Source organism: Aethalodelphis obliquidens, unplaced genomic scaffold (assembly GCF_003676395.1).
Source record: "Aethalodelphis obliquidens isolate GAN/ISIS:26980383/991018 unplaced genomic scaffold, ASM367639v1 scaffold51, whole genome shotgun sequence".
Taxonomy (NCBI): domain Eukaryota; kingdom Metazoa; phylum Chordata; class Mammalia; order Artiodactyla; family Delphinidae; genus Aethalodelphis; species Aethalodelphis obliquidens.
This window is the reverse complement of record NW_020837995.1, coordinates 7,903,957-7,921,440: the sequence shown is the minus strand read 5'-3', so window position 1 is coordinate 7,921,440 and position 17,484 is coordinate 7,903,957. Positions and strand designations below refer to the sequence as shown.

Genomic DNA, 17,484 nt, shown 5'->3' with positions numbered 1-17,484 from the left:
CTTTTTCATTTTTATTATATTTGCTTTGGTGATCTGTGATCAGTTACTACTACGACTCACTGAAGGCTCAGATGCTGTTTATTAGCATTTTTCAACAAAAAAGTATTTTTAAATTAAGGTATGTACATTGTTTTTTTAAAAATATAATGCAATTGCACACTTAATAGACCACAGCATAGTGTAAGCATGACTTTTATATGCACTGGGAAACCAAAAATTCATGTGACTTGCTTTATTGTGGTGGTCTGTTCCCACAACATCTCTGAGGTATGTTTGTACTCAGCCTCAAGTGGCTAGTGGCTACCATATTGGGCAGCATTGATCGAGAACATTTCCATCATCACAGAAGTTCTACAGCAGTGATTTAGCTCTATTCCATGTTGACCCCATATCTCGTGCACACACACATCTGGAGAAACCTGCAAAATGGCGGGCTTGGAGCACTACAAATTCCTGATCACCAACTGGGCTTCCCACTATTGAATGCTCATTCATTCTCTTTCTGGTCTCTGCTCTTCCCCTTCACGACTTCTTCAAAACACTCAAAGCCCAACCCCTCTTCTTCTCTTTCCCTTTTTCTACTTTTTTTTCTGAGTGGGAAGCAATAGCTGGGAAGCTAGATTATAATGCAAATACAACGAGTAAATTGGGAGAGCTTTGCAGGGATGAGGCAAGGGAGAGAGCTCTTGATGGTCAGGATCGGACACTTGGAAGAAATGCTTTGATCTCTAGGAAGCAGCCCTCTCACTCTGAGCATGATATTGACCTCCACTTTCACTGAGAACATGAAGAAATGAGCAGTGAAGCCCACACTTTCTGTGGGTCCACCTAGAAAGTTACTTGGCGTCTGCCCCATTTTTTCTTTTTCCCGGACTGTGAGGAAGGACAGCTGCCCTGTCCTCAGTTCCATCCCTACAGTCTCCTCTGGGACCCTGCACCATCAGTTAGTCCCTCTCTCCTGTATGTTCAATCTGTTCCTCTATATCGGCTCCTTCCCTCAGCCTATGTATCTTTCCCATGTCCATTCTACTCTCCCTCAATCCCATGCCCCGTCTTGTTTTTCATTTTCAAACTTCTACACTTGCTGTCTCCATGTCTGCCCCTTCTATTTACTCTTCATGGCACTGCGAAGTCAATAAAGCTGCCACCTCCCTCCTACCCACTTTCAATCTGATTTTTCCCCTTGGTTCCTTTTTTCTTTGTGGTTGGTGGCATAGTCATCCATTCTGTCTCACTAGTCAAAAATGCGCATGTCTCCCTGAGCTCCTAGATCTCCTGCATCTAACTGACCCCCAAGTATCAGCCTCTCTTCTCCAATTCCCCTGCCCTGTTCAGGACATCACCAAATTTCTCCTGGATACAAGAAATACCCCATTATTAACTGGTCTCATCACCTTCAATCCTATACACCTTCCCCCACCAACACCTGCCCACACTGCTGACAAGACCTGTTATGACTCGAGTCTCTCATACCACATGTGTGTCCACAAATTCCAAATACCAGGGTATGACTAAATACACTGTAGCTCTGTTTAAATTTTGACTTCTCAAGTTATTTGTGCAACCCTGGGCATACTGAAATTTATAGAGAAAAGGATAAGAGTGAGGGTTTAAAATGATGTGCTAGACTTATTAACATATAATAAATGATCCAGAAGCACCTCTACATGAGCTTTGCCCCCTCCAACAGATGGTGCTAATAGTCATTTTAGTCTAACTCCTCTATGTTCTTTAGTGTACAGTGTGTAAATGCTTGATTTTAAGGCATTTTAGACTATCAATCACCCCATCATGACTGTTAAGTACAAACCCAATGAGAATGTTAAGAGTTCTAGTAAGAAAAGATGTATCATTAGGATTGAAAACAAACCCAGAGATCATTTTAAAAGTGAAAGTGTCAAGAAAAGGACAAATGTGGTACATGCCACATGGGATATACTGACAGCAGGAACAATTCTGAAGGATAAAAAGTAAATCACAGAGAGTCTGAAGAGAAGGAACAAAGAAGTCCAATGTCACTGACGTTTCCTGTTTTCACCCAAAAATGTGTACATATTGGAGGCTCATACTGTCTACTTTGGACTCATCAGAATTGGGTTCAGAACAACCTTCTGGAACCTAATCCATTAATAAGTAAAACAGCTCCTAAACTCCAGCAGAAATAGCCATCCCAATGCAAGCAAATGGTATTTAGAAGCAATTAACACTGGTGCCATTGCCAATGATTTTTTTTTAAAGATTTATTTATTATTTATTTTTGGCTGCGTCGGGTCTTAGTTGTGGCACACGGGGTCTTTCGTTGCTACACACGGGGTCTTTCGCTGCGGCACATGGGCTTCTCTCTAGTTGTGGCGCAAAGGATCCAGGGCATGTGGGCTCTGTAGTTTGTGGCATGCGGGCTCTCTAGTTGAGGTGTGCGGGCTCAGGAGCTGTGGTGTGTGGGCTTAGTTGCCCCGCAGCATGTGGGATCTTAGTTCCCTAACCAGGGATGGAACCCGCATCCCCTGCATTGGAAGGTGGATTCTTTACCACTGGACTACCAGGGAAGTCCCGTCATTGCCAATGATTAATTCTAGATTATGGAATGTTCATGGGGGTTTGCAATATCATTAGAAATATCACCCATGTTATCAGTTTTTCCCAGTAGCTGTGGCAGTACACACAGGATAAAGGGTGTTTTAAACAAAATTGCCAAATAACATTAACTGGGTTTTATAAAGAACAGATAATTAGACACAGGTCAATTTTAGAAGACTAAATTAGGCATCTACGACCTTGATACCTCAAACAAGAAGAAAATATGATTTTTTAAAAAGCCAAGTAGCAAGAAAAGAGGAAGCAATTTGTCTACTAGGGACTTGAGAATCAGACTCCCACCCAAAAGACTGCTCTGCCAACATGGTCAATGGTGTAGATGGTTGGGATGGGACAGAAAAAGGGAGATCTCAGATGAGACACAGGGGGCTAGGGTACTCTCACCTTCCTGCCTAACTCACCAAGATGCCACAGAAAACCCTAGCTCTTGGTCCCCCAATTTGAAACTCCAGGCAGCTCTGTGGACATAGAGTTAGTAAGAATCGCTGACATTGCTTAATTTGAAGTGAACCAGTATATGCCTCCATGGAGCCAACTGGAGAGACTGAACAGTGGAGGCTCACAAGTGTGGAGAGATGTATCAAGGATTCCCTCTTCCCCTACCCACAACCTTAATACTTCAGCGGTTCCCCAGCCCATGTCTTATACTTAGGAGACAGGCTGGGACCTGGGACCCTTTGCTGCAGTGCTTTCACCTGGACAAACACGTCTCCTAGAACAACAGAATACAAAGAACCTATAAGGGACTAAAAATAACTGTGTGCATGCCCCCTTGGGGCAAATTATGAACAACAAGATACAAAAAGACCAAAAACCCAACTGCCACTTCTGAGGTGTTGGCAGCAAAGCTGGGTACTGAGCATGCACCCTGCACACTGCACCACCAAGGGGGTGGGGCCGACCACCCAGGTCACCCCTCCGGCCCAACCCAGGGGTCTGCCCCTACCCTCACCCCATTTAAGGCACCAGCTTGCCCCCCCCCATCTCAGAGACAGAGCAAGGGCACCTGTTATTTGTTTTTGCTCCCATGTGCTATATAGCACGAGTCCCAATAAAGCCTTGCCTGAATTTCTCATCTGGCCTCGTATCAATTTCTATTGATTAAAGAGTCCAAGAACCCAGCTGGGTAACACTTATACCCTTAATTATCTCTTCTCTGTAAGGAGGAATAGCCAGCAGTTACCACAGCTGGTGTCAAAATCAGGAAAACAAACTACCAGACAACCTGATGCTGTTTCCTGGTGAAAATGGGTGATGTATCCTAGATTCTGGGCTACACTTTAGTAACCTGCACAGAAGGCAAGTCTGAAATGGTGAAAATAATCCTCTACCATGAACTACTTTATAGAATTTTTTTTCTTTCTTTGCTTCTCCTAAAAAGTTCAAAGTGCCCATTTATGAGATACAACATCCCTGGGAAGAAGGCAGGAGAGAACTATGTCTGCATTTACAAAAGACAGCTTGACACTGAATGGTTAGTTTAAACTGACACTTTAAAATGGTTGGTTTTATATTATTTGAATGTTACCTCAATTTGAAAAAAAATAAAAGGTAAATCCTTCAAGGGATAAAAAAGACAACCTTAAGGACACAGAAAATAAAGCTGTTCAACAAAGACAAAAACACATCCGTGAAAAGCTGGGCCAAGGGGGCTGGCCCTTGAGTGTCAGGCCTTTAAGCTCTTTCCACTAGAACAGTGAGTGGTTTTCTGTTCTCTTTCTCTTGTTTTACGCAGTGGAAACCTTTCATTAAATAAAGCCTTACTGATTTTTTTTTTTTTTTTTTTTTTTTTTGCGGTATGCGGGCCTCTCACTGTTGTGGCCTCTCCCGCCGCGGAGCACAGGCTCCGGACGCGCAGGCTCAGCGGCCATGGCTCACGGGCCCAGCCGCTCCGCGGCATGTGGGATCTTCCCAAACTGGGGCACGAACCCGCATCCCCTGCATTGGCAGGCGGACTCTCAACCACTGCGCCACCAGGGAAGCCCCTTACTGATTTTTGATATGCCCACATAAAAAGAAAAGCTGAGTCACCCTGGTTGAAGAGGCTGCAGACTCTACAAGTGCCAAAAAGACAGTCTGTCCCTTTCTATCATCCTTCCTGACCCCCTCCCTCCCTTCATCAGACGTTTACTGAGCACCTACTCTGTCTCTCCCAGGCACTGTTCCAGGACCTGAGGGAAACACAGATGAGGTCCTTGCTCGCATGAACTTGACATTGTCATGAAAGGATAAAGACAATAAAAAAGCAAACAAATGTATATGAAGTTCAGTTAGCAGTAACTGCTATGGAGAAACTTAAAACAGGGAAGCGGAGAACAAGTGACTAAGCAGGGGAGCGGGGTGTGGGGGGTGCTCAGGGAAGGCGTCTGAGGTCACTTGTGAGCGGAGAACCGAAAGATAAGGAGTCAGCCATGCAAAGTGCCCCAGGGAGAGCGTAGCAGGCAGTGACTGGAAGAGGCCCTGAGATGGGAAGGAGCTTGGTGTGCGCGAGGGCCTGGAAGATGAGCGTGGCTGCCGTGCAGAGGCTAAGGGAGGGGGAGAGTAGTACAAAGCATGATGTGCAAATTGTTCCTCTACTGTTGCTCTCCTGTTCTCCATTCTCCACTGGCAGCCAGGAAGAACTTCACTCAGCGCGGATCAGATGGTATCTTATTCTTCTTTAAAACCCCGAATGGCTGCTCATTGCACCTAAACTCCTGCCCCGACCAACAGAGCCCTCCGTGACACACCCCTGCCGCCCCCTTGAACCACTGTCTCCATGCCCGCTCATTCTAGCCACGCTGCCCTGTTTGATGAGCTCTGGGCAGCACAAGACCAGGCTGGCTTCGGGTCTTCTGCACCGGCTGCTCTTTACCCGAACAGCTGGCTCCGTTCCATCATCCAGATCTGGTATCTGTGCCCCCCCAGTCGAAAGCCACCATCCTTCTGTCACTCAGGATCCAATCCTTGGACTCCAATCTAAAGTAGCCATCCAGTCTTTCTTCAAGACAGCCTATTTAAATTCTCTGCAGAGCGCTAGTCACTATCTGACATTTTCTTGCTTGCTCGTGGACAGTCTCCTCCAACTAGAATATAAGCTCCATGAAACCAGCGTCCTTCTTGATCTTGCTTATTGAATCCCCAGGACTCAGAACAGTGTCTGACCTTTAGTAAGTGCTCATTAAGTATCTGGTTCTAGATTGTATTGTTTTTAGTCACAGCCCATTCGAATAATGCCTGCTGACAACAGTGATGACAAGGCCATCTCTACTAACTCTATCAAATGTATCTACTAACTGAAAGAATAAAATGGAACACTCTGCTTATTTCCTTTGGCTTTCCAACTCAAAGACTAGTGAATAGCAAGGAAGAAAAAGAATCATGAGTATGCCATGAGGTACTTCAGTATATCAAAGACTTTTTTTGTTTGTTTGTTTTTCTGCAGTATGTGGGCCTCTCACTGTTGTGGCCTCTCCCGTTTCGGAGCACAGGCTCTGGACGCGCAGGCACAGCGGCCATGGCTCACGGGCCCAGCTGCTCCGTGGCATGTGGGATCTTCCCGGACCGGGGCATAAACCCGTGCCCCCTGCATCGGCAGGCGGACTCTCAACCACTGCGCCACCAGGGAAGCGCTCAAAGACTTTTTACTTCTTAACTGAAGAAGCATGTAAACTATATTTTAAGAAATATTCATTCTTTTCTAGTCGGTAGCCAACATAGTGCCAGAATTCATGCAGGTTTGTACAACAACGTTGGCAAACAATATATAAAAATGATTTCTTGGGCTTCCCTGGTGGCGCAGTGGTTGAGGGTCTGCCTGCCGATGCAGGGGACACCGGTTTGTGCCCTGGTCCAGGAGGATCCTGCATGCCGCGGAGCGGCTGGGCCCGTGAGCCATGGCCGCTGGGCCTGCGCATCCGGAGCCTGTGCTCCGCAGCGGGAGAGGCCACGGCAGTGAGAGGCCCACGTACCGAAAAAACAAAAAACAAACAAATAAACAAACAAAAAAACCCGATTTCTTCTTGGATGCTCATGGAATGTCACATTTTATCCAAGACATACAAATGGCCCTCTACAAGCACTACGTGAAAAGTTCTACCTATGTCAAGGAGGGAGAGAAGTTCCCATCCTTCCTTGAATAAACTTGCTAATAATCTCTGATCTCAAAAGCCAAGTCTAATCTTGGACCCACTGTTTACAGTTAGCCGCAAAAATGGAAATGTTTAAACTAAAAAAATTGTTTTTTATACATCCTTATTCATGGCATTGATTTATTTCCACTGTTTCTAACACAGTAGGAATCTGTCAATTATTTCCTACTGAAATACTCTGACAACTTCAAACTATGTTGCCTAATGGAAGCCCAGTTGCAAAAACAATCTAAATTGGTGCAAGGAGTTATAACCTTGAAAAGGAATTGTTACCAGAAACTGCATTCAAGAAAAGACTTAGTTCACCTTAACAGTAGGTGGTTAAATGTTAATATCAAAATAATTTCTGAGCTGATTTTCTTTTTTTAAGTAGATAATTAGGGAAAGAACTGAAATGATTCCTTCGTATAAACAAACTGTAACCCGAAAGATTATATAAGCTTTTAATTTGGTACCTAAAATGTTTCTTTTTGTAGAAGAAAATGTTGGTTTTAAGTGCTGCTTAGATTCTCACAAGAGATAGTTTAAACACATAAAGAAGCTGAATTATAATACCTATACTACTTAATCACCCACCTACTCACAAATGGATTCTGTACTAAAATTCCTTTCTGGTCCACAGTGGGTCACAGCAAATAGACAGGGAAGTCTCAATTCTTTGGTGGAAAAGGATATGGAGGAAGAGATAGTACCTTTCATATCATCTCTGGTGACAGGGAACAACCCAGGAGCCCACCTGCAGTAACAGGGAAGCCCAGTGTCCTCAGTAGCAACAGGGAGGGGAGCCCTGACAGCAAACTGGGGCTCCCATCCTCATGTAAAGGATCTCCCACACCCGTGCCTGTTTTGGAGTATCCCCCACATCTGTGGTGGGACCTAGGGAGTTACAGACTGCAAACACACACAGTGTGAAATCTGACTGGATGGTGATTCTGACAGAGAAAAGTTTTTAAATCACTTACTGAATAATTAGATCATTAAAAGTCAGATCAAACTGCACTGGAGGCAAGACTGTGAAGTGTTGTAACTGTTATGAAAGGGAATGAACCCTAAAACTGGTTTCATGAAAGATACTTGCAAAGTGTTAAATGAAAATTTCATTTCATATTGCTAACTAATATATTAAGATATACAGGCGCTGCAAAAGTTATTAAAACTATCATGTGACAATTCCACCAAATTTCGCTACAAGTTGTTTTAATTCTTCTACATTTTTCATCCCTTCAGATCAGAAACCTCAGGGACTTACCTAGACCTTCCAGATGAGTTGGTCCGATGTTTACCATTTCCTATAAAGTCAGGAGAGCCTCCATGTAGAATGGCAGCTGTTCTGTGTCCTCCTGGGTCTTTCCTAGAGGTATGATCTTGGTTTGACAAACTAGCTATTTCTAAACGTTCCTTAAAAAAAGAAAAGTAAAACCTACTTTAGATATGTCATAAGTGGAAGACAATCCTGGTACATAATTATAAATATGTAGAGAATGCAAATCTTATTTAAGCTGAATGTTTTCAAGTGTAATAAAGTTGAACTCAACTTTTAAAAGTTTAATGTCCAAATATATACTGGTTCAAGAACTGAAGGCCACGTTACCGTTTCAAGAGAATGTGAGTTTTATAAACGAAAATGCTTAGAATCGTGGAATATACATGAAAAGTTAGGGAGAAGAGCAAGAGATGAACAGAAGGAGGCATTCAGAGAGAGAGCAGATTCAATATCCTATAATAAACCATAAAGGAAAAGAAAAAAAATGTTCTAGTACCGTTTGCTGAAAAGGCTATCCTTTCTCCAGAATTATCTTTGTACCTTAGTCAAAAAATCAGTTATATACACATGGGGTGGAGGGGGTCTATGTTTGCATTATGTCTTCTGTCTACTGACAGAATTAGTATTGTTCTGTTATCTATCTTGACTCCAATATTAAACTATTTTGAACACTGTAAAAAACAAACAAACAAGGAGAGAGCAGAGTGAGTGACAGGAAGGCAGATCAGATGTAAGATAGGAGAGTTGGTGGGAACAGTAATATCACCTTAAATTTGTATACAGCTTTGTACGTTCACAAAGGGCAGTACATTTATCTGTGGGAATAATTACGTAAGACAGAAAGGAAGGCATTATCTGTGCCGTCTTAAGGGGTGAGGAAAATGAGCCTCGGAGAGTGTCATCTGTCAAGGTCGCAGAGCCAGGCAGTAAAAAAGCCAAAGCTTTCAGCCAGGTGCTGCTTACCTGCACATCAGTGCCTCCACCCACTGCACCTCATTGCTTCCCTTAAGTTTAATGCCATATTTCTCAAAAAGAGAATGAGCAAAATTGTCTCTGGATTTATCCAAACATGTGTAGCTGGTTTTTGATTGAGTTGGACTCAGGAAAAATATAGGAAAAAGGACTTTATCCTTTTCCACCCCTGCTTTTTAAACCAGCTCTGTTGAATCCTTCTTTTCCATCACTGAATGAAATCTCAGGGAGATCCATGTGGTTTCCATTCACTCTTCTGTATGAACAAATAGTTTTGTTTTCCAAGTATTAATAATTCCAGTCTGGGTTGATTATCAAAACTTCAATCTCCTCTGTCCTTCAACTCTTTTGATAAACTACTGTAGTTATGTAAGCCAAAGACATCTACAGATAACATACAACTCTAAGTTTTGCTACTTATTTGGAGAATCTAAAATATATAATGAATGATATTTGGGGGACTTTTTAGTGCTTCATTTTAAGCTTTACTACTGATACTAACAAAGGAGGGGAAAAAGAATAATGAAGGAAAAAGAATAATGAAGAATGACGGACAGGGGTCCTGACTTCTCAGATATTCAAACATTATAAAGATACAATAATTCAAATATCATCAATGGAAATAAAAAGGTTTTATGTTTAGCAAAATGTAAACTATTCGAGTATGGCAGAATTGCTAGAGTACCTGCTTAGCCATTTCTTTCCTTTTTTTCTCTTCTTTTATCTCTTCTTTCCTTCTCTGAATCTCATGAAGGATTTCACGTTGCTGAAATAAATCATACTGCCATCAAATGCTGATCTCTGAAACCCATACAACATACGAATTCTGTAATCACAAAAAATCTTTTGAATTTCAGTAATTCAAGCTCTCATCTCCTAAGAGATCTGAATATCTAGAACCTTAGTACAAACTGTAGTTACGTCAGTTTTATTAGAGTTCTTAGGCAATAGGCTTCCCACTTAAATGGGTGTGAAGACTGTGGGGAGGGACACGTACTCCCCATTTCTACGTGGACGGACTTTTTTTGGAAGCATGGAGTCCTAACTACTGGACCACCAGGGGATTCCCAACGTGGAGGGACTTTAACTGCAGCAACACCATGGGCCGCTCACTTCTCCCCACACTTGACTGAGACCCTCCTCTTTGATACCTGCCTGTCTGCAGAGAACATGCACTTGCGCCTTCTGTCGGCCAGGCCGCTGGGTGGAGGTGGGCTGAGCTGGGTGCACACCGACAAGCCACAGACCTTCAGGTGCATTCCCCAATCAGTTTTCTCAGTATTAAAAGTGGCATTTTGATCTCTATCCATTTGACTCATGTAGCTATTACTCAAATGATTCTGAATTTTAGGTAGAGAAAAATAATGTTTTTTATGAGCTGCCTAAAATTCCAGGTTTTAAATATCAAAACTATTGAGAAACTCACCAAAAACTATTACAGCAATAATATAAAGCATACCCAAAACTTACAGGTAGTTATAGTAGGACACCAAAACAAGTCTGTTAAATATCTTTATCTTCTAGTAAAAATGTGTCTGCCTAAGAACAATGACAACAATAAGGAACTTTAAACCCTAAATGGTAACTACGCTACGCAATTAAATAGGAGATAAGCAGTAACAAGATGAATGGAACCGGGATTTCCCTGGTGGTCCAGTGTTAAGACTCCGTGCTCCCAGTGCAGGGGGCCCAGGTTCGATCCCTAGTCAGGGAACTAGATCCCGCATGCTGAAACCAAAAAAAACCCCCAAAACAAACAAACAAACAAAAATCCCTCATGCTGCAACTAAGACCTGGCACAGCCAAATAAATAAATATTGAGGAAAAAAATGAACGGAACCCACAAAGACAGTGTTAACATAAGTAAAGGATGAACAAAATGAAGCAGGAAAAAAGAACCAGGAATAAGAACCTAAGAAAAGCAGGAAAAACAAAACCCTACAAGTAATTGCAACACCTAAGGGAAGAAAACTAAAAAGCCTCACTGAGAGATAAAAATAAATGGAAAAACATTCCTGGATAGGAAGTCTGAATACTGTCATAATGTTAATTCTTCCTAAATGAATACGTAAGTTTAGTGCAATTTTACTCAAAATCCCACAGGCTTTGTTTTGTTTTGATTTTGAGAAAGCAATCCTATAACTTATCTGTGAGAATAGCCAACAGAAAAAAAAAAAAAAGAATGAAGGATGAAGGGACAGGGGTCCTGACTTAGACAGTCAAACGTTATAAAGATACAATAACTCAAAGAGTGCTGTAGAGACTCAAGATAAAAACATGAATTGAACAAAAGAGACAATTCACAAGTAGAACTTAGTATAAATGAGTAGGTAAAATACACTTTAAAGGAATTATTACAAATCACTTAAAAATGAATGATTACTTAATAAATGTGTTAGGAAAATGACTGGGAAAAAAAAAAAAAAGAAAAACTCACACCCTCATTTTTACAACCCACACCAAAATAAGTTCTAGATAAGTTTATTAAAAGACTAAATAGAAGGAAAAAAAAACTTAAAAATCAGGAAGAAAATTTAGATACATGTATTAACTCTGATTAAAGGATTTTAAAAATAACACAGCAGTATACATCCATATGCAAATTAAGAAAAAGTAAAAATGGTTAATGAACAAAAAAAACCTTCAGTCTCTGGCTTTGGCTACTCATTTGGGCATGAGATACTTGTCCCACAGAGGGAAGAAGATAATAGCCTCTGAACTCCTGCACAGCTTTACAAGCACAGAAAGAGCACCAGAAGTTTGGTTAAGCCAACTTCCTTTTTCTCTTATTTAAAAACCTGGACTAAGCGTTCTAGGGGTAGCATTGATATCTGTTGGGAGGGAATCACTCATAGTATTTATTTCTTGGTTACTCTTAGGGCCTTCTTTCACATGAATCCATGGTTGTTGGATCAAATGCTGAGCAAAACTTAAAGAAATACCAGTAAGTGAGTAGGTAGAGACGGAGGAAAACCTATAGGAGCTCGCAGTCCTCCGGGCCGGACACCGCGGCGACAAGGGTCTCACCTCCTCTTCCTCTTTCCGCTTGGCCTCTAACTGCCTCCGTTGCTCCTCCTGAGCCCGCCTTTCCAGCATTTCTTCATGAAAAGACTTGGGAGGGGGCTTGTTGTGCTCGCAGAGGAATGACTGCACATGGTAAGCCAGTTCAAATATCATCACCTAAACACATGGATGGAAATCAACCACAAATGGTCAAGTGACGCAAAGCAGGGCCTCAAGGTGAGACTACAGAAAAACATGCAGGCCATCCGAGACCCACTCACAATGGTGATATTCATTTTGATGTGACACGTTCTAAATTAGGTCTAGGATGCAACCACAGGAGGAAAAAGCTTTTATAGCACTCACCTCATTGTGTTACCATCAAGAAAAATCACTATCTAGATAAATGAAAAACTTCACTTTTCTTTTGCAATCCTATTCAATTTATTAGCACTTTCTGTATAATAAATCCGATAAAATGTTTTTCTGTATAAATAAATCTGGTAAAATATTTAAGACTGCATAAAAGTAAAGACTACCTTCCCAGCTAGAAAACCTGCCTACATAATGACAGTTGAGCAGAGAATAATCATTGCTAACATAAGAGCTTTCATCTATCCATACAGCATACTGAAAACATCCTACTGGGGTACAGAGGCAAATGCTTAAAGGCCTCACTCTCTCCCTGCTAGTAATGGGCCAGTAGGAGGCTAATTAATACTTAGAAAGCATTTCATTTCCACTTAGGGAAGCATTCACAGTATCAGAAGGAAAAAGGCCCCCCTCTCAGACATCCTATGTGAATGTAGGAAGCCACTTTCCCCAACCCCTAAATCATAAACCATAGCTTGGTTGGTAAATCAACAGAGCAAGGGTTTCTGGGACCCCACACTGACCAACTATTCCAACCCCAAAGAGGTCAAGAGTGCCAAGCTCCTTCTACAGATGAGGACCACCACTCTGAAATTTCTTTTTCCTCAATTACAATGAAGCACATTAAAAATTATTGTTTCTAAAAGGACTTAGGGTGGTAAAAAGTAACAGAATTCATTGTACACAAGAATATATAGTTTGCCTGGTGTTCACCTTTCTCTTGGGGAGAAACCACAGCTATTGTTGGGGGAAGCTGTATTTTTTATTGTACTAGAAGCTGTGGCGTTCATTAGAAACACTAGTTTAGAGTCTAAGAGGCAAACTATTCTGTGAAAAGCTCTTTTAAGGAAAGCTGGTTAAAGAAGGCAGTTTCCATCATGTCAAAGAGAAACCATTTCTACACCAGAAAGGAGCCAGGAGCCAAGCAGTGGAGGGATTTTCTTTTGCTAATCTGTTTAATTTACTAGCATTTTCTGTATAAATCTGATAAAACATACAAGACTGGATGTAAATAAGAGCTAGTCTCCAGACTGGCTCTTGTCCCCCTCTCCCCCAAATCTACACAGTCCATCGTCTTGCTTCTCTCAGCCTCTGCTCACATGTCACCTGGTGGGGCCTCTCCTGACCTCCTTATTTACAACAGCCGCTCTGCCTCACCTCGCAGTACACATCTGTATCAGTCAGGGTTCTCCCGAGAGACAGAACCAAATAGAAGGGGTATGTGTCCATATATATATATATATATATATATATATATATATATATATATATATATGGTATAGTATCTGCACATAACCTATGTGCATCCTCCCACAGTATACTTTAAATCATCTCTAGATTACTTACAATACCTAATAGAACGAAAATACTATGTAAATAGTTGTAAATACTATGTAAATGCTATGTAAATAGTTGTCGGCATGCAGCAAATTCAAGTTCTGCTTTTTGGAACTTCCTGGATTGTTTTTCTGAATATTTTCCATCTATGGTTGCCTGAATACACGGATGTAGTACCCACAGATACGGAGAGCCGACTGTGTATGTTGAGAGACAGAGAGAGAGAGAGAGAGAGAGAGAGAGAGAGAGAGGGGGAGAGAGAGAGAGGGAGGGAGGGAGGGAGGGAGGGAAGGAAGGAGGGAGAGGGAAATATTGATTGAGATTGATTTTAAGGAATTGGTTCACATGATTACAGACGCTGGTAAGTCCAAATTCTGCAGAGTACGCCAGCAGGCTGGTGACCCAGGGCAGAGTTGATGTTGCAGTTCAAGTCCCAAGGGCATCTCCTGGCAATTCCTTCTTCCAGGGAGGCCAGTCTTCTTCTTTTAATGCCCTCACCTGACTGGGTAAGGCACCCCCACCTTATGGAGAGTAAGCTGCTTAACTCAAAGTATACTGATTTAAATGTTAATTTCATCTAAAAAATACCTTCACAGAAACATATAGAATAATGTTTGGCCAAATATCCAGGTACCATGGCCTAGCCAACAGACACATAAAATTAACCATCACAACTTCTATTAGAATGGATAAAATAGAAAACTGACAACGTCAAATGCTGACACGGATGTGAAGAAACTGGATCACTCACATATTGCTGACGGTAATGTAAAGTGGTCAGCTAACCTGGAAAATTCGGGCAGTTTCTTAAAAAACTGAACACACGGTACCATACATCCACAACTGCACTCCTGAGCATTTATTTCAGAGAAATGAACTTGTGTTCACACCAAAAGCTGTACATAAATGTTTACACAGCTTTATTGTTTATTTATTTATTTATTTTTGGCTGTGTTGGGTCTTCGTTTCTGTGTGAGGGCTTTCTCTAGTTGCGGCAAGTGGGGGCCACTCTTCATCGCGGTGCGCGGGCCTCTCACTGTCGCGGACTCTCTTGTTACGGAGCACAGGCTCCAGACTCGCAGGCTCAGTAGTTGTGGCTCACGGGCCTAGTTGCTCTGCAGCATGTGGGATCTTCCCAGACCAGGGCTTGAACCAGTGTCCCCTGCATGGGCAGGCAGATTCTCAACCACTGCGCCACCAGGGAAGCCCAGCAGCTTTATTTTTAATAGCCCCAAACTGGAAATAATTCAGCTGTCTTTCACCTGGTGGATGGCTAAACAAACAGTGGTGCACCTATAAGATGGAATACTACTCAGCAATAAAAAGTAACAACTATTGATACATGTGACAGTCTGATGAGTCTCCACAGAATCATGCTGAAGTGGTGGGGGGAAGGGGAGTAAATCCCAAAGGTCACATACTGTGACTCTACTTATATAACATCCTTGAAATGAGACAATTACGGAAATGGAGAACAGATTAGTGGTTGTCAGGTATCACGGAGGGCATGGGGGTGTAAGGAGGTGGCAACATTAGGGATCTTGTGGTGATGAAACTATTCTGTATCTTGACTGTATCAATGTCAATGTCCTGGTTATATTACACTACAGTTTTGCAAAAATGTTACCATTGGGGCAAACTGAGTAAAGGGTACTTGGGCTCTCCTGGTATTATTTCTTACAATTGCATGTGAATCTACAGTTATCTCAAAATAAAAAGTATAATTTGTAATAAAGCCAAAAAAGGAAGGGGGGTGGGGGGACAACAAAAGCAGAAATAAACAAGTGGGACTACATCAAATTAAAAAGTTTCTGCACAGCAAAGGAAACCATCAACAAATGAAAAGGTAACCTACAGAATGGGAGAAGATATTTGCAAATCATATAACTGATAAGGAGTCAATATTTAAATACATAAAGAATTCATACAACTCAGTAGCAAAAAAAAGAAACCAAACAATCTGGGACTTCCCTGGTGGTCCAGTGGTTAAGAATCCGCCTGCCAGTGTAGGGGACATGAGTTCGATCCCTGGTCTGGGAAGATCCCACATTCCACATGCCACGGAGCAACTAAGCCGGTGCGCCACAACTACTGAGCCTGCACTCTAGAGCCTGCAAGCCACAACTACTAAGCCCACATGCCACAACTACTGAGCCTGCGCTCTAGAGCCCATGAACCACAACTACTGAAGCCCGCGTGCCTAGAGCCCACACCCTGCAACAAAAGAAGCCACCACAGTGAGAAGCCCGAGCACCGCAAAGAGTAGCCCCCACTCACCGCGACTAGAGAAAGCCCGCATGCAGCAACAAAGGCGCAGCGCAGCCAAAAAGAAACAAAAAGAACAAAACAATAAACCCCCCCCAAACTCGCAAACAATCCAATTAAAAAATGGGCAGAGGAACACAACAGACATTTTTCCAAAAAAGCCAATGGCCAATAGGCATATGAAAAGATACTCGACATCACTAATCATCAGGGAAATGCAAATCAAAACCACAATGTGTCATCACCTCACACCTGTTAAAATGGCTATCATCAAAAAGACAGCAAATAACAAGTGTTGGCGAGGATGTGGAGAAAAGGGATCCCAGGTACACTCTTGGTGAGAATGTAAATTGGTGCAGCCACTATGGAAAACAGTATGTAGGTTCCTCAAAAACTGAAAAATAGAAATACCATATGATCCAGCAATCCCACTTCTGAGTATATATTTAAAGGAAATGAAAACAAAGGATCTTGAAGAGATATCTGTACTCCCATGTTACTGCAGCATTATTCACGATAGCCAAGCTAGGGAAACAACCTAAGTGTCAACGAATAAGTGAATAAAGAAGATGTGATACACACACACACCAGAATATTGTTGAGCCATGAAAAAGGACATCCTCCTGTTTGCAAGACACAGATGGACCTTGAGGCATTATGTTAAGTGAAACAAGTCAGACAAAGACAAATACTGCACGATATCACTTACAGGTGGAATATAAAAAAGCTGAACTCACAGAAACAAAGACTAAAAGTGCTGTTGTTTTAAGCTGCTACATTTTAGGAAAATTTGTTAGACGGTAATAGATAACTGAATTCGGACAGAACTGAATACTGAACACTTCCTTACTTGAACTTATAAACAAAGTAAAGTATTTACACATAATTATTAGTTTTTCAAAGTAGAACAGCTTTGTGGTATTTGTTGTCTGCATGGCCTAGGAGCCAGAGGTAGTAACTAGAGTGTTAGGGACCCCTAACTTTCAATTTTGGCTCAAGTTCCAAGAAAACATGTACTCTTGAGATATAATTTGGTGGTTTGATATTTTGGTTTTTCTACCTGTAAGACAGCATTGACATACAATAATTCATTTGTTAAATTTAAAAAGTATTAAACTAATATAAATAGAATAAAATATAATAACTTAAACAAAAAAGAAACAGAGACTAGAATGGTGGTTACCAGGGGCCGGGGGCGAGGGGGTGGGAGAAAAGGGGAGATATGTTGGTCAAAGAGTACAAACTTCCAGTTATAAGATAAATAAGTTCTGGGGATCTAATGTACAGCATAGTGATTATACTTAATAACACTGCATTGTCAAAATAAAATAAAATACAGCAAAAAATTTTTCAAAAAAATCACAAATCATGAATCCAAGAAACCAGAGGATTCTGTAGCTGAATTTTCAATATAACTCCATATTATTTTTCAGCTAGACATTAGACTACACTAGAAATGACTTAAACTAGAAAGAACTTTGGAATAATTCCCAATGCCTATTTTTTTGTCCGGACTTTCTTTCTTTCTTTTTTTTTTTTTTTTTT

General features: G+C 41.6%; 1 protein-coding gene across 5 annotated transcripts in view; it reads right to left on the bottom strand.

Moving 5' to 3' along the window:
* The window catches only part of EIF2AK4 (eukaryotic translation initiation factor 2 alpha kinase 4), a 114,095-nt gene that overhangs the window by 77,402 nt on the left and 19,209 nt on the right, over window positions 1-17,484 (bottom strand). For 4 of the 5 annotated variants that reach the window (XM_027083854.1, XM_027083853.1, XM_027083855.1 and 1 more), the window contains 3 exons: window positions 11,989-12,141; window positions 9,647-9,727; window positions 7,975-8,123 (listed from right to left, as the gene is read on the bottom strand). In XM_027083854.1, the coding sequence (XP_026939655.1) occupies window positions 7,975-8,123; window positions 9,647-9,727; window positions 11,989-12,141 (383 nt within the window). Of the gene's footprint in view, window positions 1-7,974; window positions 8,124-9,646; window positions 9,728-11,988; window positions 12,142-17,484 lie in introns of those variants that run through there. The other variant, XM_027083857.1, reaches the window with a different exon arrangement.